General features: G+C 39.7%; 1 protein-coding gene across 3 annotated transcripts in view; it reads left to right on the top strand.

The window, feature by feature from the left end:
- LOC149808376 (solute carrier organic anion transporter family member 4A1-like) overlaps positions 1–14007 on the top strand; it is a 62669-nt gene extending 48662 nt beyond the window's left edge. For 2 of the 3 annotated variants that reach the window (XM_089976358.1, XM_089976374.1), the window contains 10 exons: positions 6545–6766; positions 7121–7223; positions 8142–8263; positions 9223–9344; positions 10173–10311; positions 10799–10994; positions 11495–11651; positions 12333–12508; positions 13054–13118; positions 13628–14007. In XM_089976358.1, coding sequence (XP_089832484.1) covers positions 6545–6766; positions 7121–7223; positions 8142–8263; positions 9223–9344; positions 10173–10311; positions 10799–10994; positions 11495–11651; positions 12333–12508; positions 13054–13118; positions 13628–13863 — 1538 coding nt within the window. In that variant the 3' untranslated portion in view covers positions 13864–14007. The remainder of the gene's footprint in view (positions 1–6544; positions 6767–7120; positions 7224–8141; positions 8264–9222; positions 9345–10172; positions 10312–10798; positions 10995–11494; positions 11652–12332; positions 12509–13053; positions 13119–13627) is intronic. The other variant, XM_089976365.1, reaches the window with a different exon arrangement.
- The last annotated feature ends 13632 nt before the right edge of the window (positions 14008–27639 follow it).

Here is a 27639-nt window from a genome sequence, read left to right as displayed (position 1 = left end):
ACAAGTAATGTAACCAACGTAGGGCTTTGACCGAGTATTGACGTTTGACAAAGTGGGTCGTTTGAGGGCTGATGACAGCCACGGTGTTTTCAGGCATGAATCGTTGTCGATACACTAGGGAACACGCTTTGGCAATGGTGCAAGCTTCTTTCAAAGGATCCACCCCTCCGTGTTCCATGAACAGTTCTCGAAATTTTCCACAGCAACGCCGTAAAATGTCCACGTCGGAACGACAATACTTTAGCATTTCTTCCTGAAAGTCGAAAGGGTCCGAGGCGTGAGCCTGGTACCAAGCGTAGAAAGCTTCTCGTTGTTCGGTACGCATGTTGTCGGGGTCGTAATAGTGAGCCTCAGGTAAATGGGGTAGAACGGCGTGTTGATTGGCTTCCGTATTGAAAAAGTGTGGAAAGTACCCTTTAGCCATTTCTGTCATTCCAAACGTTTTAGGCATTCGGCTCAAAGGCATGGCCAAATAGCTCATCGAATCTTTAAACTGCACTTGTCCCACTTGCATGAAAATGATTTTGGCTCCGTTCAAAGTGACTTTAGGACGTTCGGTGCCATGTTCCGTATAGTACCTCAAAAGAAACTGTCCATCGTATCCGGAGAAATTGTGAGCCATCACTGTGGCATGACGATGACAATCTCGGTAACGTTCGATGTCCTCTTGGCTCCACGTCTTGTCGACGGGGTCTAAGACCCATTTGGCAAAATCGTCTAGCGTCTTTGGTCCTCGAAAGATTTTTTCACGCCCTCCAGGAATTTTGCTGCAGTGAGGGCAATAACTGAAGATAGGTTCTTGAATACACTTCTCGCACGCTCGATGAGCCACGCAGAAATTAGGAATGTGAATGCCAGTCTCTTGCATGCATTCGAAATCGAAAAAGATGAAACTGCCTTTCTTATTATTCTTGTGACCGTCCTCTTTCTCTGGTGGGGGTTGGTATTTTTGCACGTAACATTGGTGTTCCAAGTCCACGATGTGGTGACAAATGTGACATTTTTTCTTTCCTGAACACACGTGTGCCTTGGCATTGTTGGTAAGTATGCCTTGTCCACACGTAGAGCACAATCTCAGGAGTTGACAAGCACATTTCTTCTGTGAACCTCGTGTTTTCAAATGTTGTTGGTAACAGGTAGGGCTGACAAACGTGCGCAGACAAGTTGAACAAGGCACTGGTTCTTCGCTCAGACAGGGTGGAGAGGCCAAACATCCTGGGCATTTCGATCCACAATGCTTGTGTTGCTCTCGATTGTTATAACCATAATCACATTTCTCACAATAATAACCGTATCCTAGGAATCCAGTGATACTGGTAATGGTATCGAAATGGTCATCGTGATGATAAACGTGAATGTATTTTCCGTCCTTAAAATCTTGCCCTCGAAACAACAAAGACCCGCGCACTTCTTGAGGGTGCACTTTCAAGGTGTATCGTGGAGCTAGGGCATCTTGCAATTTTTGCATCTCAGGTATGCCACAGGGTGTGTCTTTGGACATGCCAGCTTGTCGTAACAGGAGTTCTGCTTCACTTCGTTGTTTGGCTCGATCGGATCGTTGAATAGTTTTCCAGGTTCTTTTCCATTCTACCGTGTCGTTCTTGTTGACATAGGTTCGTCCCACCACGATGGCACGGGCTAAACACATCTGGTCATGAGGATTGTGAATTTGGACAAGGCTACGCTTAATGCTGCGAAGGTCATTCACCAATAACATCTTTTTGCGTCCGGTTCCTTGAGGAGGAGAGACGTGGGTCATGTCCAATGTGGCTTTTCCATCGGTGATGTCAAACTGGTCATTAGATTGTTGCACGTGTTGAATCTTGTCCATGACTTTGGAAGCGGTCAATTCTGCAGGGGTGCTAAACTCGATCCAAACAGGGGATTTCAAACCGTCGTGTTGTATGGAAAGTCTCAAGCGATCGTCTTCTTTGGGTTGACATTGTCGCTTGAGTGCAGTGAGCAGAGAATCCCACACTCCGGTGATGAACCCTTCTGCTTTCTCTAACGGTACTTCGGACTTGAAATCTTTAAACTTCACCGTGTATTTGTAAGCCGTGGTTCTAAATTTTCTAGAGGAGCGCTTTTCCGTCTCTCGAATGGAATAGTATTTTTCAGGGTTGACTAAGGGTGGTGAACTTGGTTTAGAGGGTTCTGATTCTGGTTCACTCATGTCCTCTTCAAAATCACTGGCATGAATTTGTGCCAAGATTTCAGCCCTGGTACGAGGCGATAGATCACGTTTCTGCCTCTTACTTTCTTTTTCTTCTTTCTTCTCGAATGAATGGGATCGTTTCATCTTGAAAGCAAAAAGTCAAATGACTCAAGTTGAAACACCATGAGCTACTTTATAGTCATAGCAGACCAGCGTATATAAAAGGGTGTGTGTCTTGTCCTTTCACTATTCATTTCACTCTCAAGCCGAGCACAACGATGGAAGAGACTAACCAGATGGAACGTTTCGTCAGAGCTTTGCGAGGGGTCATTAGAAAATTCTCTTCAGACCAGCCTACGGACTACTCTCCTTCCTTTCGAGATAAAAGTCAAGATACTTGCTATATCTGTCAGAAGAAAGGGCATTGGTCTTCAGAGTGTCCAGACCGTCAAAAAACAGGAGCTAAAAAAGACAAAAGTCAAGATACCTGTTATTATTGTAAAGAAAAAGGACATTGGTCTCCAGATTGCCCAAAAAAGAAACAAGAGGAGTCAGAAGAAAAGAAGGATTCTTCAGAAGAAGAGAGGGATTCTTCAGAGGAAGAAAGCAGACAGGTGAAGAAAAAGAAACAGGAGAAGAAAAGAAGAAGGGAAGAAAGTGAGGAGGAAGAAGAGGAAAAGAGTGTGACGGTGAAGAAATTCAAAAAACCGAGAGACTAAACAAGGAGAAAGAAGAAGTCAATGAACTTTTTATTAAAGTGTTGTGTTGTGAATTGTGAATTGGATTGTAAAAAATGGAGAAAAGAATAAATGAATGATATAAGGTAAGAGTCTTTGAGTTATGATTTTAAAATAAGAAGCTACACTCACGCACTCATACACAGACACGTACTATAAGGGTAAAATGGGTGGGTTATTTTTTTTTGAGTTATTGGCAAATTGAAATTGTATTTCTTTTCGAGATATGTGGGTGGCCCTGAAAAGGGCCTTTTTTACGATGTAGGGGTGAGTTTAAGCAATCAACTTTAACTGTCTTATGCCTTTGCCACGGCCAAGGCCTACTTCTGGACTGCGTAATGTTGATGATGATGATAATGATTGGGTTGAAATCACTAAGGGTGGTACGGTAGGCTTAGTCACAGGGTTGACGTGTTTAGCTCGGGAAGGTCGTATTCTCTTCGGTCGTGATAAAGAAGTCTGATACATTTGTTTCAGACTTCTTAACTCCGCTAAAATATCCAACAGTACCGTGACCGTTTGATTTTCACCCTCTTGTTTCTTTGCTGCTACTTCTTCTTGCTGTTGTTTTTTTCTTACCTCTTCTTCTTGTTGCTGTTGCTGTAAGAGAAAAGCCTGTTCCGCTTCCTTTTGTCGTTGCATAAATTTCTCCAATTCTTCTTTCTGTCTCTGTCTAAAATTCTCCACTTGCGGTAATGAAGAAGGTAACGAAGGTTCCGGAACAAATTCTTGCGAGGAGAGAAAATCGACAAAATCCCAATTCACCTCTTCTGAAAGTAAGTCCGGGTTCCCTTGGGCGGTCTCCGCTGCTGGTGCACCCCATTGGATCGTTTTCTGAGTTTCCGTCATGTTGAATCACTGTCGCATAGATTGACTGCACACAAGCGCTAACAGATCTATATTGACTACGTGACGTCACAGACTGCTCTCTTCGGATTGGATGCGGGCTGACTGAATTCTGTAACGCGTGTTCGGATTGGTGAATGAACTCAATCCGTTTCAATCCTACCTGTCCCTATAAATAAGCGCAGTTCAGTGCATTGATTCACCTATTGTAGGAGCCTCAACATGTGGACCGACGTTGAATCTTCAACCCTTGTGTCAACAATGATGTTCAGGACGGACATACTCATGTATGTCCGATCCAAGTGGACCGTTGTCCACAGGACCAGCAGCAGCCTGTGGATAAGAAGAGTCTATATAGAGAGACAAGGTTGCCTCAAGAGGACTCTGATGTATGGCCCTGCTGTAAGACGAAGTTTGAGGACAAGAAGATGTCGCAAATGCCCTTTATGTTAAGGGCATATTAACATAAACCAAAGGCCCTTTTCAGGGCCAGCCATATTTCTCGAAAAGAGATAGTCTTTGAATTGCCTACCCCTTTTTTTATTTTTTTAAAATTTAAAAAAAAAATCCCATGTTAATTTCCTTTGTCGCTATATGTTCCCACGATTTTTCTCCATGTTCAAATCCCCTTGTCGCTCAACAGTCCCACGATTTTTCTCCATGTTAAATTTCCCTTGTCGCTATATGTTCCCACGATTTTTCTCCATGTTAAATTTCCATTGTCGCTATATGTTCCCAAGGGGTTCTGTAATGCTAATTTTCATTGTCGCTATCCTGTCCCACATAACTACTCATATTGATCTTCATTAATTATCTTCCTTTCAGTTGATTATGTTGTCAGCCTGTTATTCAAGATGCCGGTGAGTTTCTTTTTTAACACACCAATGAATAAAAAGCCTCGATAATTCTTGGAATAATCCCGTTTTTGTATATTCGCAAAAAACAAACGGTCTCCCCCTGCATATATTAAACATTTGATATTGAAATACAGTATTAAACAAATGGATTAATTTTGTTGAATAATTTCTGCCACATTGTGCTTTAAAATCTCAATCAACATACCACCTGGATTCCAGTTTTCCAGATCTAATGGTTTGCATACTAATAAGTTCTTCATCCTTAATATTCCCCTCATAGATATTATCAGCATAATCGCCATCGGGAAGTGAGTCCACATGAACCTGAATATAATTGTCTTTGTGTAGAAGTCTATTAAAGTGATCGTACCACTCTTAAAATAAAATACACTACTGACTGAAGGAAGAAGTGAGTTGAAGAAAAGTACTGTTCGATGCTGTATTGATTGCACATAATGTAAGTTATTGCGAGTAATATCACTAACAGCTGGTGGAATCAGAGATATGAGAGATGACATGGGTTTGAACCAGTTCTCTTTTATACAGAAGTGTCTGAATTTGCACCATCGCTGCTACGTAAGCGCCTCTGCTACCTGGTAATTTATTATCCAGTTTTGGATATTATCCATTCACCGACCAGCAATGCGGTTACTTGCATATGTTAAGAGTCTTACATAGCACTTCCGAACACCTGAAAACATTATTTTGTTTTCGTTGTAAGGACTTGCCATTGCCGCTCTAATATATCTTATTTCCAGTTTGAAATAAGACTCAGTAAAATTCTTCATAAAATTGTGCAAAAGATAAAGTTGTCAATGCTCAAAGGTTCATTTCCGTTGTGAGATCTTAAATTTAGAAGTATGTAGCTATAGCACGTTGTCAAGCGGTTTAGGTACTTAAATCTCGCCTGTAGTCCGCAATCCCACGATGCTTTAATAGTTTGGACTAAAAAGGGAACTAATGACGTTTTGTGTCAGTTTGTGCTTTCGTCGTCTGAATTAAAGACTTTACCAAACTGTTCACGGTGTAAAGCTTTAACAGATACTTATTGTGATGCACAGTCACGACCCTGGTTGCCTTGATTAGTATTTTTAGTTCAATTTTCTCAGGTAATTTACAGTTCTCCCAAACCACATTACCATATTCCCGAATAGGTTACATAAAAGACGAGTGTATAATTTATAACAGTTTTCTGTCAAGCTGAAATATAAGTATGAACATTAAAGTTATTCTTTAACAGTCCTTATCGTTTGTATACTTTCATTATTTGTGTCATAAGCAGTGATTTGAGAGAAAAACACTAACATGTTTGCACGAGTCATCTGTCGCAACGTTCTGATTGAATATATATATATATATATATATATATATATATATATATATATATATATATATATATGGATGGAATAGTCTTGTTCATTTTCTTAGAATTGTCAGGGATTTGGTGTTTAAACAATTAGAGAGAGAGACGTGTATCATCTGCAGAGAAACTTATTTTGGATTGTAAATGTTGTACGATATCATTTATCTATAAACGAAAATTAAAGGACCTAAATCGGAACTTTGGGGTACACCATCTCTAATACACCTCTTCTCTGCAAAATACATAAAGAAGTATTAATCGTTCTTTTCCGTTTTTGAAAACACGTAGAAAACCATTTTACTAGGCCACATGTAAAGTCAGTAGGTTTCAAGTATGAACGAGTCCTTATCAACACACGTGATCAAAACTCTACTCATATCGCGCAAGAACAATTCTAAATTTCTTACCGGAATCTACTGTTCGGCAAAGCATATAACAGAAATACGTTAAATGTTTGGTTGTAGAATCACCCGGAATGAAAGCTGACTGGAATGGTGTAAAAATGTTATTTTCACATTCCCCTTAAACGATATATCTGGATCCGTAGATGTCTCGAATCAAGTAAACATTCTCTTTCTATTTGCAGACATCTCAAATGCGTCTGACAACCTATGCAACAAACATAATCAACTCAACGCATCAGAAAGTGAACATAACGTTGTGGATTATCAGAATTCAAACGCTGTCATGTATGGATTGTTTGTGATTGGTCAAACACTTATTGGAGTCGGGGCTTCACCTATGTTCACCCTCGGATTAACTTACATAGACGAAAACTGCAAGCCGAAGCTGACGTCATTCTATATCAGTAAGTGGAATTAGCACGTGCTGTGCTTGCTATTAATTCTTTTTAAAAAAAATGCAAATCATTTATTTAAGTTTGATTTATTATTCTTTTCATCACTGACCTATAACCAAAGATATTTAAATATTATTATCGTAGATGATCGTATAGTATTACAAACTGCTAAGAAGCGTTAATTTAAATATAATTAAATGTAAAAATTAGATACATGATCAAAATGCAAGATCGTCTATTAGCAAGAGAAGAAGAAATTCATACAGGACATTTGCTGTCGATATTTAAAGGTCTCCATTTCCGTTTGAATCGGAACGTAAAATTAAAAGACCTGGTTTTAAAATAACGGAATGGCTGTTACAGGTTGGACGTTCTGTTTTGCTGCAATTGGCGTCGCTGTTGGATACGTCGTAGGTGGACAGACACTAGGCCTTTTTGTTGACGTTAACAGAATTGACCCATCCAGGTAAATAGTTTTTGAAACAAAGCGATGACTATTAGAAAGTTTTATAGTAAGTGTTTGATGCTATGCACTCTAGTCTAGATAAACAACCCTTGCATATAGAATGTATGGTAGTGAGAGAAAGCATGTCATTTTTGTGTTTGACAAAAAGTATCCTATCATCTTCAAAGGGACGCTAGAAATGAAAACTTAACGTATTAAAATGAGGATTTCTGTCGGAAGGTGTGTGTGTGTGTGTGTGTGAGAGAGAGAGAGAGAGAGAGAGAGAGACAGAGACAGAGAGAAGAAAAGAAGGAGAGAGATATATATTATAATACACGGTTTTACCGGAGCACGTGGAAGGATACATTTAGAGCCCGAAGGTTTATGGTTCTTTTCAAATTCTCCAGCAAATCTTTGTACTCGTCAAGTAGTGTACTATCGCTTATTATTCCATGATAAATTACTAAGTGTCATAAACTTTATAGCATATACCCAGAAAATGAGATTTAGACATGAAACAAATAAGAAAAATGAACTCGGGCAGCTGACATAAAAACACATAACTTTGAGAGAGCCTATAATAACGTGTTTGTGTGTGCATGTGTGTAAAAGTTATTTTTTGCAGAGCCAGTAGTATATAACCATATCGGTCTAGAGTACCATGTAAAATAATAATGGAATTGATATTATGTTGAATAAGACTAACATTTCTTTACTGATAAGATTCTGATTCTTAATTAGTTAAGCAAATTCGGCAAATTAAAACATGCTTGCCGTAGTTTTGTCTATACCAAAATGCTTACTTGGTAGTTTTCAATATTGACTTACAGCTGTATTAGATTTTCTTTCAAGTAATGTTAAGGAAATAAGAATTTTAGAATCAGTGAACATTTCAATATTTCTATAACTTTTGATGTTAAATTAGTCCGACCTTTTCAGTGTCCCTTTAACTTCTATGGATCCCCAGTGGGTTGGAGCTTGGTGGATTGGTACAACCATTTCTATCGGAGCTTTTCTAATCGTAGCCTTTCCAATCCTTGGTTACCCGAAAAGGCTTCCAGGTACAACATTTCAGCCTGCTTAGTCACAATCAATTCACAGAGATAGATCTTCAGACAAATTTCAGTTGAGGTAGTTTGTAAATTAAATTTTCTTTTCTATCGATGGACACTAAAACTTCTCTTTCACTCAAATGAAATAAGTTGTTTAAAATTACTTTACAGAGTGAGAGAATTTTCCGAATTTAGTACAATAAAGCTTTTTAATTAATTCCTGTATTTTTTGACCAGCACCTAACAATTAAATTGTGAGTATATTATTTAAATTCAAGATTTAGTTACAGTAGAACGTCGATTATCAAACTCGTCGGATGATATACAAATCGTTCGGATGAACGACAATTCGGATAATAGAATTTATTCGCCTCTCTTGTTTATCGCAAGATGGCGCGAGTGTGCTATGAAATTTCTAGAATGGCTCTCATTGCTCATTACTAAATATGTTGAAACAGGGAACCAAAAGGTTGAACTAGACACACGCTCCGTCTGGACATGCACTGTGTAGGGGAGTTCCTTTATGTATTCGTGCATGTTATAAATGTCTGAGGGACATGGTGTTGGTTCACATAAAATGAAAATTCCAACAATCGGTATTATTATAATTTAAGGCATATTGTTCACATTTTCTTTTTGTCGGGAAAAATGGAAGGCCAGTATTACCTCAGTCTAACTCCCTATGATTAATGTGAATTGCCAAGTTTGCCAGAAGCTGCAATGATGCATTTTTTTTGTATTTTTATATACCCTTCTTATAGTCTATTTTGACGAATATTTAGTTGCTTTTAGAAAGCATATTGAAAAATGACGACCCCTGTGAGTTTCACTTCAAATTTCAGTTACTGGTATTTTTCACCTCGAGCACTAATAACAAGTTTTAATTTTGAAAAACTTAACATAAGTTATCTGGTAATTGAATTTTCGAACAGAAACTAAAACTGATCCACCAGATTATGTTTCTTAAGGATATCATCAGCTCCAGCAGATGCGTCGGTCAGAGGCACACACGGGTACCGATAACGAGTTGGTGGCACAAGCCGGTTTTGGAAAATCCATCAAAGACTTTCCTATGGCTCTGCTATTGTTGGTATGCTTGAATCATATATTAATTCAAATTATTTACAAATTACAGAGATAATTTCAGATATTACCAATCCGATATGTATTAATGTTTCCTTTTTGTCTCTGTTAACCTTGTTTCCTGACATATTGTCAGAGTCGTGACTATTTATAGGTACTGTAACATTTGTTCAGTGCAGACGTTTTTAGCGATTTATTTAGCATTGCAGTTCAGATTCTAATAATTAATCAATTTTAGTTCATTCAAGCAACAAATAGTGGAGAAAATGCGATCTAATTTAGTAAAATAGTTCATAAACAACAAATAGTGGAGAAAATGCGATCTAAGTTGGTAAAATAGTGTCTCCCAACCATCTGCTTTGCAAAAAGTCCATAAATAGATTTAAATTAAACTAATAAATACTTGACACGAAGTGGTTCAAAGTTGATTTTATTTCTAACCAAATCGAACACATCGGTCAAAACATATTGCATATCTGTAACTCACTTTTTAAGGCGCATGATATCTGCGTGTTCAGTTTTATGACATGGGTACCGCAGATGATTGCTAAACAAATCATGTTTCTTTGAAAAACCAGCCCCTAACATTATGTACTTTTCAGAGTCAAAATATTCTCAAGAAAAGAAATGCTAAATAATATAATTAAATCTTATAATTAAATCTTGCAATTATGGCCCTAAAAGACTCTTTTTCTTGTTTCATCACTAGATCTTACTGATGTGAACGTGTTCAGGTTGCCGACACAATTCATTAAAACCATTCAACTTAAACTAATGTTGTTTTCCATGTGATACTATCTCATATACAACTGTGGATTTTCATATCGCTTTCCAGTTGCGGAATCTCCCGTTTCTGCTAGTTTCTCTCGCATGCTCGGCGGAGGCTCTCATCGTCGAAGGGTACGCCACATTCGGGGTAAAAATTCTCCACCAGAGATTTAACTTGGACCTTCCTACAGCTGGGGGCATTTTTGGTAGCACATAATTATATTTGATTTACTTTTAAATACAAATATTTTTGTTTAACGCAAAATTGGCCTTAGTGACGGAAAAGTCATTGAATCAACAAATCTTTCTTGCAGCTAAGTTTGCTTTAACAAACCTAATATCAACAATGAGTTTTGCCTTCAAACTGTTAACTTGAAAACAGCATAATAATTTCAATCAATAAGAAACAACTACTTGCCAATGTATACTACTGAAGAGATATATAAATTTGGAGAGTCATGACGTCATCTTAGTAGTAATGTCATTATATATATATATATATATATATATATATATATATATATATATATATATATATATATATATATATTATAAGAAGAAGAAGAAGAGTCATACTCCGCCATAATTTAAGAAGGGGAAATGTATTGATTTGATTATGTAATTTATTGCTCATACAATCGTACAAATTGAAAGGATTTCAAATACACATAATGTATAGTTTCCTTTGTTCAGGGATCGTGACAATCATTGGTTCTGGTGGTGGAATGCTTCTAGGTGGCTATCTGGTGAAGCGGTTCCAACTGAAGTGTCTCGGTATACTGCGGCTGTGCAGCGGTTTTATGCTCGTCTCACTGCTACTGTCTCCGACCTTTCTGATATACTGTCCTTCCCCGTCTATTCCTGGAATTTCTGCATTTTATCCTGGACAGTAAGTTATCTACTGTAAAGATAATAAATTGTTTTAATTTATAGTGGATTGAATGGAGGCTGTTAGGGTGGTTTTATACCAAGTTATTCATGAATTTAAGTATTGTTCTATTTCATTGCTTTCAAAGATATATTGCCTGAAAGATTGTCACATTCATGTATATTTACTAATGTTAGAATATTATTCCTTCAGGGCTTTCATGTCCTGTCGGTTTTTTTAGGAAGTTTTCTTTTTTTATATTTTTACTCGTATTCTAAAGAGTTATGCATGGTACATAATTGCATGTATTTAGAAGAAATCTAACGGGAGTTAGGTACACATGGATGGAGAATCACAATGCCCATAAACAGTCATATTCTGGATCGTAATATAAAGAGGCAATTATCACACAATGCAATCTCCAATGAAAACTCTCTTCATGCATATAAATTTCTATATAATGTTTTTTTTTTTTTTTTTTTTTTTTTTTTTTTTGCTCGTTAAAACTTGTTAAATTTATGAAGAGACAGTTACGAAGGATTATCGTCCAGCTGCAACGAGGAATGCTTCTGTACCACGGCTGGTTTTGAACCAGTGTGTGCTGGCTTGGAAGAGATGATGTTCTTCAACCCATGCTTCGCTGGTTGTAGTCAGGTGATACAGGCGAATGGAAGTAAGGTAATTTAAATTCATCTGTCATATCTGGCTATTAATTCTAGGTGCAAAAATGGATTTTAAACGGGGTAATTTTTCATAACTTTGATTGACAAGGAAGAAAGTATGCCATGAAATATACTTATTAGACTAAAATTTCCCGTTTGATATTGACACAATGTATTTATTATTTATATATTCTGTTTTTGAATTTTGTCCTTAGCTCTGCGAGAATAATGTTTGGACGGTTGTTTACCACATGCTCGCACTTTCAAGCATTACTTAGTGCATAATGTTTCTCAATTCTATTGACATCATTCAACATGAAAACTTTAAATTTTAGGCTAAAACTTGGATATTTCCTGTAATAGTTGCTCAGATCAGATACAAAGGATACATAAACGTTGAAAAGCACACTGACGTGCTGCTCTTTGCTGCGGTTTCGGTTATACATATACGAGGTTAACATTAGCTGATGTTATTCACGAGATGATGAGGGCAGAAATAACTTGTGTGTTTAAATGTTTCGCAGATACGTGCAGAAGGTCCAAATGTTTGGCTTGAGTTTTGAGTTGTTGAGATTTTCGAGGAGCAATATTAGCTGAAATTTCACGCTAAGACCTGGGAAGTCATTTGAGTGATACTGCGTATTTAAGCAATTTATGTTCGAGTTATCGAAGTAAAATTATAGTATTTTTACTCCAGATTTTCAAGAATTGCACATGTTACAATGAAACATATACCAACAGAACAATTCCTGACTTGATGGGCGGGACGTGCACAAACACATGTGATTGGATGTACGTGTACTGTGTACTAATGTTTCTTATGATGATTGTGACCTTCGCCACAATGTCACCAGCGACAACAGCTACCTTCAGGCAAGCACACATTAGAGCTGATACCTTGACTGAGTGATGTCTTGGTTGCGATTTCTTTGCAACTATAAATGATATTAATTACTTTTGAAATTCTAGGCATCATATACAATATTTTTGACAAGTTACGTTTTCTATGGAGTACCTGAACTTGCGCTATTTTTTAAAACTCCAACATTTCCTCCAATGGCCTATTTCTTTCTTAAAAATAGGAAAATTGTTTTCTATTTCTATCCAAAGAGAAATACAAAGCATGCACACTTTATTTTGGAGTTCATTCGAAAGACAATGACTAATTAATATATGGTTCGTTAATTAAATAAAGCGTTTTCATAAATTAAATATGGCATGCATTTCATTGTTAGTCATATATTTCATTACTCGCCTATATATCTATATCTATATATATATATATATATATATATATATATATATATATATATATATATATATATAGAGAGAGAGAGAGAGAGAGAGAGAGAGAGAGAGAGAGAGATTCACGAGTCGAACTTTATCCTAGAATTATTATTAATATTTTTATATTAAAGGTGTGTACCGAATAAGATGAGATCAATGGCCCTAGGAATCAGTATTTTGATTGTGCGACTCTTGGGTAAGATATAATTTTCTGAAAAAAATAATACAACAAAGTTTTTGTGGTATTCCATGAAATTAGACAAACGAAACGTTGCTAACAATCGTAATGCCTTTCAATGCAAGAGAGATTCCCTTCTTAACATAAATTCAAAGTTAGTACGTAACAATAAGTGCGAATTATCGAAGTGCATAAATTATATTTAATATAACGTTTTAGGTGTAGCGTTCTAGAGAAGGTTTTTGCACTGCTTTCTTCAATTTATTCAGCATAATATTCAGTTTACTGCTGTTACTACAATGACAATAATTGCAATTAAAAAGATACAGTAGCAAGCACATCTAAAATGTAAGGTGGCAATGTACCATTTTATAGCGAAACGCATTGTTAAGAGAGACACGTGGTAATTATGCAAAAACAAAACTGTTGCAAGATAGGAACCATATATACATTATATTCTGTCTCTAAAAGATCTCAAACTTTGTATTGGTTATACTTAAGGGTATTGGTGTATTTAATATTTTCAGGTACAACGCCTGGTCCAGTTTTACTGGGAACCATCATTGATAGCACGTGCCAGGTCTGGGAAAGCAAGAAGGGAGGTGGCATCGGCGCGTGCTGGGTGTACAACAGTTTCGATATGGGCGTTAAGTTAATGATCTGGTGGATCGCTCTCAAAACTACAGAGGCCTCACTTTTTATAATAGCATCATTTATATATAAACCAACAAATGAGGATGTTTCACAAATAAACATTCCATGACCAGTACCAGTCGAAACCGTACATGATGACATCTGCAAGAAACATTTTGATGAAGAAACTACCTAGGGACGGCATTCTATCATTTTTTTCTTCTTATACTTTTCTGACAGTTTCAGTTGAAAACAAGTAAAACACAAAAGCACATTTTATTTTATTTTTCATCATGACCAGTGCGTGGACTGGCGATAGTTATGTACCCATCAGATAGACAGACACATAGAATGTCGATCGATCGATCGATAGATCAATAATAGATAGATAGTCCAAGTGTATACATTGTTTTAACTCAACCTTGTAAAAACAAAGAGAGTTTATGGAACTGCCCTGCCTATGTATTGCTTCGATCCACCTTTTGCTATTTTTGACGTTTCAAACACCGTCGTGAAAGTTTCAATCAAACTTTGAAGGAATTTTCCTGCATGCTCTGAAAACAAATATATCTAGGATAGCCGACTTAGCAATGGTGTGAGTAGTTAAGTGGGATACCTTAGCGACAATGGGAATTAGCATTACAGACCCCCTGGGACTGTTTAGCGACTATGTAAATTTAACATGGAGAAAAACCCTGGGACTGTTTAGCGACTATGTAAATTTAACATGGAGAAAAACCCTGGGACTGTTTACCGACTATGTAAATTTAACATGGGAAGAACTCGTGGGACTGTATAGCGTCAAGGGAAATTAAACATGGGGAATAGATCGTGGGACTGTCTAGGGACAATGGGAAATTTAACATCCGGAATAGATCGTGGGACTGTCTAGGGACAATGGGAAATTTAACATTACGAAAACCCCTGGGGGATATAGCCTCAAGGGAATCTAACATGGGAAAAAGTCTTGGGCAACTCTAGCCTCAAGGGGAATTTAACATATGGAAATTGAACATGGTGGGTCAGCAGCAGGGGGGGCGAATCGGACATTTTGTCCAATCGTCATTTGGTTTAATTAATACCTTCTGCACTCAGCGGATCCAGCGTCGTCAGCGCCCGGTAAAAAAAAACGACGTCGTCGTCGGGGGGATTGTCCGGAACGTCATTTAGTTTAATATACTTTCTGCGCGCCGATCCCAGTGTCGTCAGCGTCGGGTAAAAAAGCGCGACGGCCGCGTCGATGTCATCGCCCCCCCCCCCCCCGCTGCTAAGGGGCTATTTACAATTTAACCGAATATTTGGTCAAGTCCGATACGATATCGTGTCCGGGGATCATGTAAATTTATCGTTACGAATCCATGTCGGGTCGACTGAGCATGACTAAAAAAGTTTCGAAAAACATTAAAGTCCATGTCACCGCCGCACCATGTCTGCCAAATATTTCGTAGCGTGTGTGTATCGACGCCGTTGAACACAGCAAGAATATTACAGTTGTCTCTGATTACTTTTGGAATCTGAGTGTATCGTTGAGTGACATATATCGCATCCGTGTTTTTATGCCTGCCTCGCGAAAATATCCTAGCTGGGTTTTCTTGATTGTCTAACATAACATCATCGTACACGACTAGATTGTTAACGTCGCCATCAATATCATCGATACCTGGTGCATCATTGATATCTGTAATAAACTCAATAACATTTTTTTCAGCGATCGCTGATGCATTCTCGTTAAAATCTTTCAACACCTCGTAGCATCGTTGATCATCTACGCTAGGGGCGATTAAATACAACTTGTCCCACTTCATCCATCTCATTATTAAATTAAGTAACAATTGCGTCTTGCCGGATCCAGATGGTCCGATGATAATCATCCGGATCGAGTTTGGTAACGCTGCAACATGCTTAACTGGTTCTCTTGTTTTAGTCGCCGAAAAATCAATTATATTCATATCTCTATACATAAATTATGGATCTATATTGTGTGAAGTGTAGAGTGCGTACTGGCACAAATGATATGACAACCGTTACAACAAGAAATAACAGATCGGCACTTACTGGTAAGTGTGTACAATGCGGTACAAAAAAATTTAGATTTATTTCTGTTAGACCCGGTGATGCTTTAAAAAAAAGCGAGGAGGTGATATTGCAGCCAAGTTATCAAAACTCCCCGGAACACCGTGGGCAAAGTATCCAGGAGAAAAGCACCTCCCAGGATATAACTACTGTGGCCCCGGAACACGATTAGATATCAGACTCGATGATCAAAATCAGCCCAAACCCGGTGAGTATCCAATAAACGCTATCGATAAGGCGTGTCATGCTCATGATGTTGCTTACTATAAAAGTAGCGATCTGCAACAGCGTCATATTGCGGATGTAAAATTAATTCACGCGTTAAATGCTATTCCTGATAAATCCTTCAAAGAAAAATTGGCTTCATGGTTGGTAAAATCGGCTATGAAAGGTAAATTAATGATGGGCGCTGGTAATTAATAACAACGTGGAATCCATCTATTATTCTCCGAGAGGATACTGGAAGGGGAAGGCCGCAATTGGTAAGCTTGCAAGCGCTGCAAAAGTAACGAGGGCCACTGCGGCTAATTGGTTATCCAAACAGGTTATATGGCAAATCTATCTACCACCGCCTAAACAAATCAACTTCTCGCGCTTTGATGTCAGCGTACCTAATGAAGTTCATCAGGCTGATATACTATTTCTGCCGCATGACAACGGTTACAAATACGCGCTAACCGTAGTTGATGTTGCGAGTCGATACAAACAAGCGGAGCCGTTAAAAACAAAGTCAGCAACTGAAGTAGCCGATGCGTTTGATCGGATTTATCGAAGAGGCCCTCTGCGCTGGCCAAATCTATTACAAGTTGATCCCGGTAGTGAATTTCGCGGCGCTGTTCTATCAACGCTGAAACGTCATAGCGTCGCGGTACGACGAGGTCATACTGCGCTACATCGTGATCAGGCAATTGTTGAACGATTCAATCGGACTCTTGCTGAACGGTTATTTGGATATCAGTACGCAAAAGAATTTATCCAAGAAAAACGATCTCGTGAATGGGTCAAAAGGTTGCCAGGCGTAATTGCAGCGTTAAATAACGATATTACCCGAGCAATCAACATGAAGCCCAGCGACGCGATTAAAAAAAAGTATATACCCAAAAGATCAAAAATAGATAGCGTTTCCAAGCCGATTCTCGGCGATGTCACTGTTAGATATCTATATGAACCAGGAGAGCTTGAAGGCGGTAAAAAAAGAGCTACTGATCCTATTTGGAGTGTTACCACACATAACATATCAACGATAACACGATCAACTGATAGACCACCGATCTATAGACTGGATTCAACTGCCCCACAGCGGAGGTTTACACGCGAGCAACTACAAGTGATACCTGACGATACTCAATTACCCCCGCGTGGTCTTAACTAGCGCCGTTGCGTCTATTGCACTCAAGACAGGTCAACCTCACATTGATTTTGACATGACCGAGACTGTTATCGATCCTGTCCACGGTAAATTGGCGAGCGTCTTTATCCGAATAACGCCAACGCATTACACAATTACAACTCGCGCAGTGATTATTCTGTTGTTGTCGTAGCAAGATTATTAATTCGGCATCAATATCAAAACGCCGCTGTTTTTTATCCTGTTGGCGGTAACCCGAGAGTTTTTTATCAATGACGCTTGCATCGATGATGTCGTTGTCGGTGACGTTGTCACTGGCTTCGTCAATAACAATTCTTCGAAGCTGATTTATCCTCCGTACTCGGGACACCGCAAGATAGACTAGATTTGACCATTCGATGCGATTATCAACTATCCAAACAATTGTGTCCGTGAAGGTTAGTCCCTGCGAGGAATGTATTGTTGTTGCGTATCCTAGCGTCCACGGGGATTTATCAGCACGTAGCGCGTCCTCGACGACGCTGATATCAACGAGCACGATATCATTCAGCACAAGAATTTGTTTTTTTGTCCCTGACGCTGTCGGGCCTGGAATTTCAACTTCAATGTTCTGCCGCCGTGTAAACGCGGGTCTATAACATAACGGCACTGGGCGCGTTGGAAACTTTTCCTTATGCAACATAAACAACTTTTGCTGAAGTGTGTCTCTGACTATCTTTCTACTCGCTACAATCAAATCGTTTGGTCTCCATGTTTCCCAAAATTCATTCATTGGAGTTTCGGGAATCACCTCGCGGACTATTTCACATTGAACTCTATCCGGCTGTAATCTGATTAATTTCTTAACCTCGCGCAGTTGTTCATCAAGTGCTCGGTAATCAGTATCGGTTTCTTCATTATAGTCCACAAAACCCTTTAACCAATCATGTGGACCCTCGCCGACAAATGGTGGTGGTTGGCCATGATCTCCGCACATTATCACCGCTGTATTCGCGCGCAGCGACCACTCAAGAAACATTTGTAAAACATCTAACGAAACAGTACATATCTCATCCCAGATGATAACCTCAGGAATAAATTTTTCACCCATTCGATCAGGAGTCCACTCACCGCCGCTGTATCGAAAAAAGCTGTGATAAGTAACGGCGTCAACATTTCGTTGTTTTATCTCTCGCGCTAGTCTAGGGGTCTGTGTAAGCACGATTATACTTGCCCGCGTTCGAAATAATTCAATTGCCCGAGTCGTTTTTCCCGACCCGCCACAGCCGCTTAAATAAACTGTTTTGTATCTACAAATTGGATCAGAACACGGTGGTGCTTTAGACCATTCTGATAGATTATCACCGCGTAAGTAGTTGTTCTCAAAGGTGACATCTGCTGACGGAGAATAATCGCGTCGTATTTCTTTTTTAATTCTCCATGTACCCCAACTCTCGTCCGGACTAGTAAATTCGGCTATGTTTCCCTTATACTTTACGTCAATATAAAATGAATCAATCGCAACTCTGACTGCGGTGTCGGGAAATCTATTTATCATCGAGAATAAATTTATGCAAGCATAACCCAGCATAGATGCCCTCAAATGTGGATATGCCGGGCTGTCTCCATCGCTGTAGGTAACAACTGTACCCAACCTTGTTCCATTGGACAAGAAAGCTGTTTTGCAGTTTACGTATCTATTTTTTGCCACTGCGTCCTTGATTACGAAATCATATTCTGCGTCATCTATAATCAGCCGTGAGCAATATCGTTTGTAGTCGCAGTTTTTTCCACCTTGTGTGAACTTACCGATTATTCTTCTACCGAGATCTTTTGCCTCGCGGTTTCGTTGGTTAAATATCCTCCTGGACCATTCGATGATATATTCCTCGTCGGCATCAATCTGTTTTCTGGATTCGTCAATTATACTATCTAGACGTTCCGGTTCTGGTAACCAGACTTCAGTCTGCGCCCGGTATGATATAATCGCGTCACTGACAATCAACGAAATTAGCATTTTACAATCAATCATATACCGTAGCAGCGCTATTGGCAACCACTTCTTTTCAGTCATGTGTCTACCGATCCAAATATAGCAACAGCGATGAAGTCCTGCCGCGAATTCAAATGATACTATGCGAGCGAATCCGGTTAAATCGAAATCAGGCAGTGGTCCATTAATAGCAACACGAGTCATTTCATGTCTGGGGTGTCCAAATCGTTTGAAATACTCAGCGGCGGATCCATACCCGAGAAAACTCGCTGGATAACAGGCAGCCATATCAACGGAAATCATAGCGTCGCGGTTGTATTCAGTGTTCCATAGTCCACCGTGATAGTATTCCAAACAACTGGATTGTACATCCGGTAGAAATTCCTTGCGTGTTGGCCCCCACGCATTTTTCTTTGCTGCAACATGAGCTGCAACCGATGGAATTGTAAAACAATTTGTTAGCAGTTGTTCATCATGCTCTTCAAATTCCATGGCGGTTTTTTTCATCTTGTTGTGAAACGCTTCAGTGCGATATAATTCGCCATTTGGTCGTACAAACTGATCAAAGGTATCCGCATCGTTTTCAGCGCTGCGAAGTAACCACACTGATACAGGGTCGTTTTTACACAAGTAGGCAATTGCATCAAATAATTTCCTCTCCGCGAGAAAACCGTCCTTGGAGAATTGTTCTCCCAGGAATTCCCCGGGAATATACTTTACTGTTCTATCCCGTGGAAATATTGTGATCGCGGGCGTCCATGCGTGTTCGTTATGATCAATAATTTTGATTGGGGCTCCCTTTGATCTATACTTTGATTCGTATAATACTTCACCGGTTATTGTTGTAACGGTTATTGGAAATCTCAACGACGTTTCTAATCTCGCTATGTCGCTGATGGTTGCTCCTCGCTCGCGCACTGTCTCCTCCCATTGGTTTATTTTGCTACGTCGTAAATCGGTCAGTTTATTTCCTCGACATGCATTTGTAAAATGCTCTATTATTCGTTCTGCTACACAATTTATCCCCGTTGACTGTTTCATCGGCGCTAGTTTTCCGATATCAGGTTTCTTATTTAACGGGTATATCCCATAAACAACTGCTGTTTCAGGATACGCTCGTTCATAGTATGGTCTGTCAATTCCGGTTAACAACCCCGGCTTGGAGTCGCGGCTAACAATGACTGTTTTCTTGTCGCTGAGAACTGGTTCAAATTTATCACGTATGATCCAATTACCTGATTCCACCCGGACAATGAATTTTACTCTGAAAAAATACTTTTTACCGTCAAGTTGTGATATTATCGTTGCTGCGCGTTTGTCGTTCATGGTAGCATCAACAACGCCATCAATTCGAAATGTTGACCAACTATGAGATGCACCATCACGCTTGAATTCATTGATACAATCACGTATTTTATTCAACAGGGTTTTATCGTTTATTAACGCTTTTGGTGCGTCCTTGAGGGCCCTATCGAGATTGAACTTAATATTTTTCCAGGGCTTAATTGCTGCTAGTTTTTTAAACTCCTCCTCCATATAATTAAAACAAGTATTTAAATGAAAGAATATAGTATAATGAATCACTGCAAATGGTTGATGATTGGGTCGACAACTCCGTGCAATAAATCATGCAGAGGTGAATTCTGCGGGTATCATTTACAAAGCGTTCGTAATGGTTCTCTTGGTCCCCTCCCGTGCTTGGTTTGCCATGTTGGTGTAAGAAGAAAATCGCAGTTGTGTATCAATTGTGGCGGAAAGCGATACAGAGAACTAAAACGTTATTACGACAAGCGAATTAAAAACGCCGTCATTGACCCCACCGCTGACTCCGTCAAGGACAAAATCATCAAAACTCCTCAGGACTACATTGAAAGGTTTATAATTAAACCAAATAATGAATTAGACAAGTAGTATTATTATACAAATGAACCAAGAGTTCAGACCTCACCCTGTGCTCGTCAATTACGAGGCATCTCGCGACGGCATTGTTCGAAACCGTAGACTGAAGAAGCCGGTTGGTACTGTAAATAATCACGGATACTTGAGGTTTGGTGCGGGGGGAAAAAGCTATTACGTTCATAGAATAATCTATGAAGCGTTTAACGGATTGATCAACGACGGTCTCGTTATTGATCACATTAATTCTAATTATCAAGATAACAGACTGTGTAATTTGCAAGCTATCTCTCAGAGTGAAAACAGTGAAAAAGGCCAAACTGGTAAGTGCTCAAAGCAAGCAAGGGGCGTCAAATCGTTTGATACAATAACGCACAAAGAAAAAATATTTCGGTCAATGAATGAAGCTGGTAAATACTTTGACATTTGTAGAACCTCAGTGCGATTTGTTGCAAAACGAGTATATCAAACAGCGATCTCAAAAAAGACTGGGCACAGAATTCGATTTTCATATATAACAGAATCCTCCGATTATATCAGCGAGTGATGAAGTCACCATGACGAGGTCACCATGACAGTGTGACGTTACAATTAATTGTCTGTTTCAAAGAAAACGAATTATCCTACGGTTTCATCGAAGTATTTAGTGTTGTTAACACACCTTCGGAATTGATACGCAGAGTTCATTTTGTAAAAATATTTTTTTTTATATTAGAAATAAGATGTTTATAAGAATATGAATATCGAAGACATCAATAATATATTAACCGAGATTTCAAAATTAAAAAATCAAGGAATTGAATTATCTGATAGTCTCGACAGCGAAAGAATATTATCCGATTATGAAATTATTAACGAACAATCGAAACGCGGGCGTTTTACCCTGGCCCGCGAGTACGCTTTTATAAAACGATTACAACATACGATTAATGAAAACCTGTACCTCAATGACGTAAATGCATTCGTTGGGCTATTCACTGCCGTTGAAACAATACGAAAAAAACTTGGACGTGTTTATGAACGACGGCGGGAAATTTCTAGTAAGATTAAAAACATTAGAAAGATTATAGACGAAAACTCCGTGGAGCCCCCCAATTTAATGGTAGCGTAACGAAAGTGACACATTTCCCCCCCCCCCATAGGTCGTGGTAACGTTCTAAAATAGTAAGACGATTGCGTCTGACGCGACAGGTGTTCGGGTATATTCCTGCCACAGGATGACTCGGCGGGAAATTAGAAATTGCGGAGCAATTTGCAATAATGGTAGGTGAATCACTTACTACTCGGCTAGCCAGAGAGCGGCTAGCAGCGCTTAAAAAGTTCATACCGTTACGAGACAGGGTCCGAAAACAACTTCAAACGCGGCAACAACTACAAACTGATTTTGCTGTTGGAAGTGAACAACTCTTTGCCCCGGTAAAAAGCGCAACTGTGCCCGTCCTCGGTGCGCTTGAAAAGATAGCAGCTCAGACCGAACAAACAAAAGAGTCTCTGGAAACACTTCCTGCGGAAATAGCAGTCGCTGCAACATACCAACGGAGGGGAGGACCACCACCACTCGCTATAACCGATCCACAAGAACCTTATGTTACAATGGCTGATGAAGAAGAACTAGGTGCTACTGCAAGAGCACCAGAAGAAGAAATACAAGAAGAAATACAAGAAATACTACAAGAACAAGAAGAGATAAGGGGGAATATACCCTCCAAAGTACTTACAAAGTCCGCAATAGATCAAATTAGAGCCTTCGACAGCGATGAAAAATTGATTAATTTTACTGCTACAAATTTTGCTAAGGGTTCACGAAAGATGTATATCAATAGCGGTTACGAGAAAAATATAAAGTCGTTAAAGGATTGGACAAGAATAGTGTATTTAGCAAGTAAATATAAAAATATACTACCACCGCGTGATAATAATTATGTAATATTCCACGAGAATGTTGAAAGTATGAAACCAAAAAGAGGAAAAGGATACTCTGTTTCGGGTAGCGGCGTAGTTGAAAACGCTAGTGTTACTTGTCCTGGTAATGTTCTCAGTGATTTATCACGGCTGGAAGTACTAATCGGAGGAAAACGAGCCGGAAATAACTCTACGGAAATAATCAATGAGGCCGCTGCTATTTGCAGGCGGTTATTTGCAGGCGGCATCATGGACATTAATGTATATCGAACGCTCATAGACGAACTCGTGGATGATTGATCAATCACTAATTGGAAAACTAGTGTTTTTTATAACAGGATGATCATACACTACAACCATGATAAACCAGTCAGCGTCTACGTGGTGAACTCACGATTGCCTCTATACCGCGCGTGGTACGGAGATGGTCTCGGTAGCACCATTGCGGGGTTATTTACAAGAATGGCTCCAAAAGTGGCGCCGTTAGCTAAACAATTATCTATGAAAGCCATTGATGTTATTCGTGATAAGGGAATCAGCGCTATTGGAGATGTTGCCGGAAAGGCGTTTTCTGCAGCAAAGGACAAACTAATGTCGTTGGTGAGAAGAAAAAAACAAACGCCGCTGCGTTCTACAACAGTGATGCCTGCAAATGTTAGCAGGGTAATAAATAACGCGGTGAAAAAAAACTAGCGTCGATGACTCCGTCATTGATGACTCCGTCATTGGCGGCGACCCCGTCGTCGTTGATGACTCCGTCATTGATGACTCCGTCATTGATGATGGCGGAGCCATCCACTGATGCAACAACCAACGCGATCATGAACGCGATAGCGGGAAGTGGTCTTAAACCAAAACGGAAACGACGTTGATGAATTGCAAAGCAATTTCAATTGAAAACATCAACATGATAATAATAAAATGTTTGCGCGAACCGCTGATCCCGCGTTTGATATGGACGCCCCAGTGCGCAAGGACGATTCTCTCCGCGATTATCAATTTTATTCCTATCAATCATCACAACCCAACCTACGCTCGCGAATTGAACTTCAAGTCCAAGATACCAGTAGATACTTTTTGCCGTGTGAAGCGTTTATCGAAATCGAGGGAGAACTCGTAACAAATGTCGCCGCTAATACACCATACGCAGATGACGCTCGTGTTCGAGTTGGTTTCGTCAACAACGGTATCATGGCGTTATTTGAGAGTGCCAAATATCTTATTGACGGGCGAGAAATTGAATCAATAGAACGCGAGGTTGATGTTGCAACGACGATAATTGGGTTAGCAAGATACTCGGATGATTATACAAGATCGGCGGGCCCATCTATGATGTTCGCAAAGGACACCACTAATAACGCTGACCACCTTCAGTACATTAACGTGCTGACGGGAAGAGATAACGCAGTTGACCCACAGGCTGAAGCAGCTAACCCAGACCGCAGGGCAAGACCAGGCGCTGATTTCACTGTTATAAAAAGTGCTAACAATAATTTTAATCTAGGATTTGCAACACGATTAGGGATGTTGCAAGGACAACGCCGACAGTTTTCACGCGCGATTCCACTCCATCACATATTCGGATTTTGCAGAAATGTCAGAAAAGTTATCTATGGGGCTAAGCATACAATCGCGCTAACGCGAAGGGGCGATGATAACAATGCAATATGGCGTGCTGCTGGCGTCGATAACGGTAAAGTCGTTTTAACTAAAATAGCATTGTGGATGCCGGTGTTGACTCCATCAGTTACCACGGAAGCACGATTGTTATCATTTATGGAACGGGGGGAAAATCATTATTGAGTTGGCTAGCGGTAACAACTGATGCTAAAGAGGATAATGTCGCTGATACATTTACATGGCACTTGGCATCAAAACAAGGCGTTTCAGCCCCGCGTCATATATTTATAGCGCTACAGAATAGGGATCGATTGGGTAATCAAGAACGCAGCCATATGATATTTGATCAATTAGGAGTCAGGGATGTTTCGCTGAGAATAAACGGACAACAGGAACCATCCGAGGATATACAGCTTAATTACGGCGACAACCATGTCGCACGTGTGTACCATCGATTGCTGTCATATATGGGTCGTGATCAAAACGTCGACACTGGTTTGCAAATATCACAACTTGATTTTAAAAACCTGTATCCGATTTATTATTTTTCGTTGGAACATCTTGATTTAACGAGACAGTCCGTCGTTGATATACACTTCCGAGCTCGTATAGCCCCGGGTGGTGCTGATTATAGAGCGGTTGCTGTCATTCTCAGCGATAAATCAATGCTGTTGGAAGGTGTTGGTGGACGAATGAGAATCGTTGATGCACCAGTGGAAAATATGTAATTGAAAACACAAACGCGTTTACAATAAAATGTCGTATAGTGTTGTCAGTGTAGAGTTGACCGATGGTCAAGTCAAGAAATTACAATCAAAGTCCGCTAAACAATGTGGAACCACAATAACGTTAAAGCCGTCACAGATGACTGGTGGCAAGCATAAAATATCATTGACGACACGTCAAATAAAACATTTCAATGATGCAGTGAGGAATAAAAAGGGTGTTCAAATAGATTTTTCAGCCGCAGCAATCAAAAACATGGAAAAGACCGGTGGGATATTTCCGCTGTTAGCTGCGATTCCGGCGTTGATTGCCGCGGCCGCACCAGCAGTGGCGAAGGCGGCGGCGTTAGGAGCCGTTGGTACCGCGGCGGGAATGGCATTGAAGAAGGCAACCGGGAAAGGCTATAAAAAAAAGAAACGAGGACGATCCGTAGCCGGAAAGGGTCTAAGACTACCGGGAACCCCGTATTCATGGTACTCGGGGAAGGGTCTAAGAATACCGGGAACCGTTTATTAACGCAAGAGTTTATGGTTCCGTTATCCAATTTTGATTTAATAGATGCCGCCGACGCGTTAGCGATAAAAAACTTCAGAGGTGTTTTTATGAGGGATCAATTACCGACAAAACCAAGGAATATTGAAACCGGCATAATTAACCTCGATAAATCCTCCAGAGCGGGAACTCATTGGGTTGCGTACGCGATTGATCCGCGTGCGATCGTCTATTTTGATTCATACGGGTTAGCCCCGCCAAACGAGTTCATGCGGTATATCCGGGCGTGTTCAGCCCCGGTTTTTTATTCCACGCTGCCAACACAACAATTAAGTGACCCACCGATATGCGGCCGTGAGGTATTGAACGTACTCGCGGCGATTTCATCATCGCGGAAACCACCTCATGTGGTTGTAAACGAATACACTAGTGGGAAATTTAGAGACAATTACATTAGATAATAATGATTGATATTTGGGGACGACCTATTTCGGCGCTGAAAAAATCCACGGAAACGCCCGCCACCGATGACATAAAAAAACTAATCGAGGATGAAATCGCCGATACGTTAAATCTAACCAGTGTTGACCCAGGTGAAATAGTTGTATTTCAAGACCGCCAGGGTAAATTAAAATCCAGTAATGTGTCGCTGGATGACGTTTTAACACGACAGCGTGATGCCGCCGAGAACGCTATCGCGCTGTATACCAGCGACGGACGACTTAAATCAGGTGAATCCATCCTGACGATAACGAATAGGGTAACATTAATCCAAGACGGTTTTATAAGGTTAGATAGATTGGTGACCGAACTCGACGCGCAGGTGAATAAATTCGCCGAGGTGGAAAAGTCTGTCACCGATATACAACTCACTACCGCTAGTTTTTTTGGGACCCCGACGGTAACCGAACCGAATATTACAACAATAAAAAATACTATTTCGGAGTTTACAACGCTGTCGGGCCAATTTTACACGTTACGAAAAAATGTTAACAGGATCGATGACAACTTTGATAAATTTTTTGGTAAAAAAAATACCAAGCTGGATGAAATTACAACAACTATAAATGATATCACAGCGTATGGACAGGAAATAAAAACAATCAAAACTGATGTTGAAGCGAACAAGAATAATGTAGACGCGCATACAGGGGAAATAAGAACGATCAAAACTGATGTTGCAGCGAACAAAAAAAGTATAGACGGGCATACACATGAAATAGGAACGATCAAAACTGATGTTGAAGCGAACAAAAAAAATGTAGACGCGTATGGAGGGGAAATAAGAACAATCAAAACTGATGTTGCAGCGAACCAAAAAAGTATAGACGCGTATGGAGGGGAAATAAGAACAATCAAAACTGATGTTGCAGCGAACAAAAAAAATGTAGACGCGCGTACACAGGAAATAAAAACAATCAAAACTGATGTTGCAGCGAACAAAAAAAGTATAGACGGGCATACACAGGAAATAGGAACGATCAAAACTGATGTTGAAGCGAACAAAAAAAATGTAGACGCGCGTACACAGGAAATAGGAACGATCAAAACCGATGTTGCAGCGAACAAAAAAAGTATAGACGGGCATACACAGGAAATAGAAACAATCAAAACTAATATTGCAGCGAACAAGAGGGATGTAGACGCGCATACACAGGAAATAAGTATACTCGGTACTAAGGTTACAGCGAACAAAAGGAATATAGACGCGTATAGAGGGGAAATAGAAACAATCAAAACTGATGTTGCAGCGAACAAAAGGGATGTAGACGCGCGTACACAGGAAATAAAAACAATCAAAACTGATGTTGCAGCGAACAAAAAAAGTATAGACGTGCATACATATGAAGTAGGAACAATCAAAACTGATGTTGAAG

The sequence above is a fragment of the Sinohyriopsis cumingii genome, chromosome 1, assembly GCF_028554795.1.
Source record: "Sinohyriopsis cumingii isolate HCF-2022 chromosome 1, ASM2855479v2, whole genome shotgun sequence".
Classification (NCBI taxonomy): domain Eukaryota; kingdom Metazoa; phylum Mollusca; class Bivalvia; order Unionida; family Unionidae; genus Sinohyriopsis; species Sinohyriopsis cumingii.
Note: the sequence above shows the minus strand (reverse complement) of the source record. Positions and strands in the feature narration are given on the sequence as shown.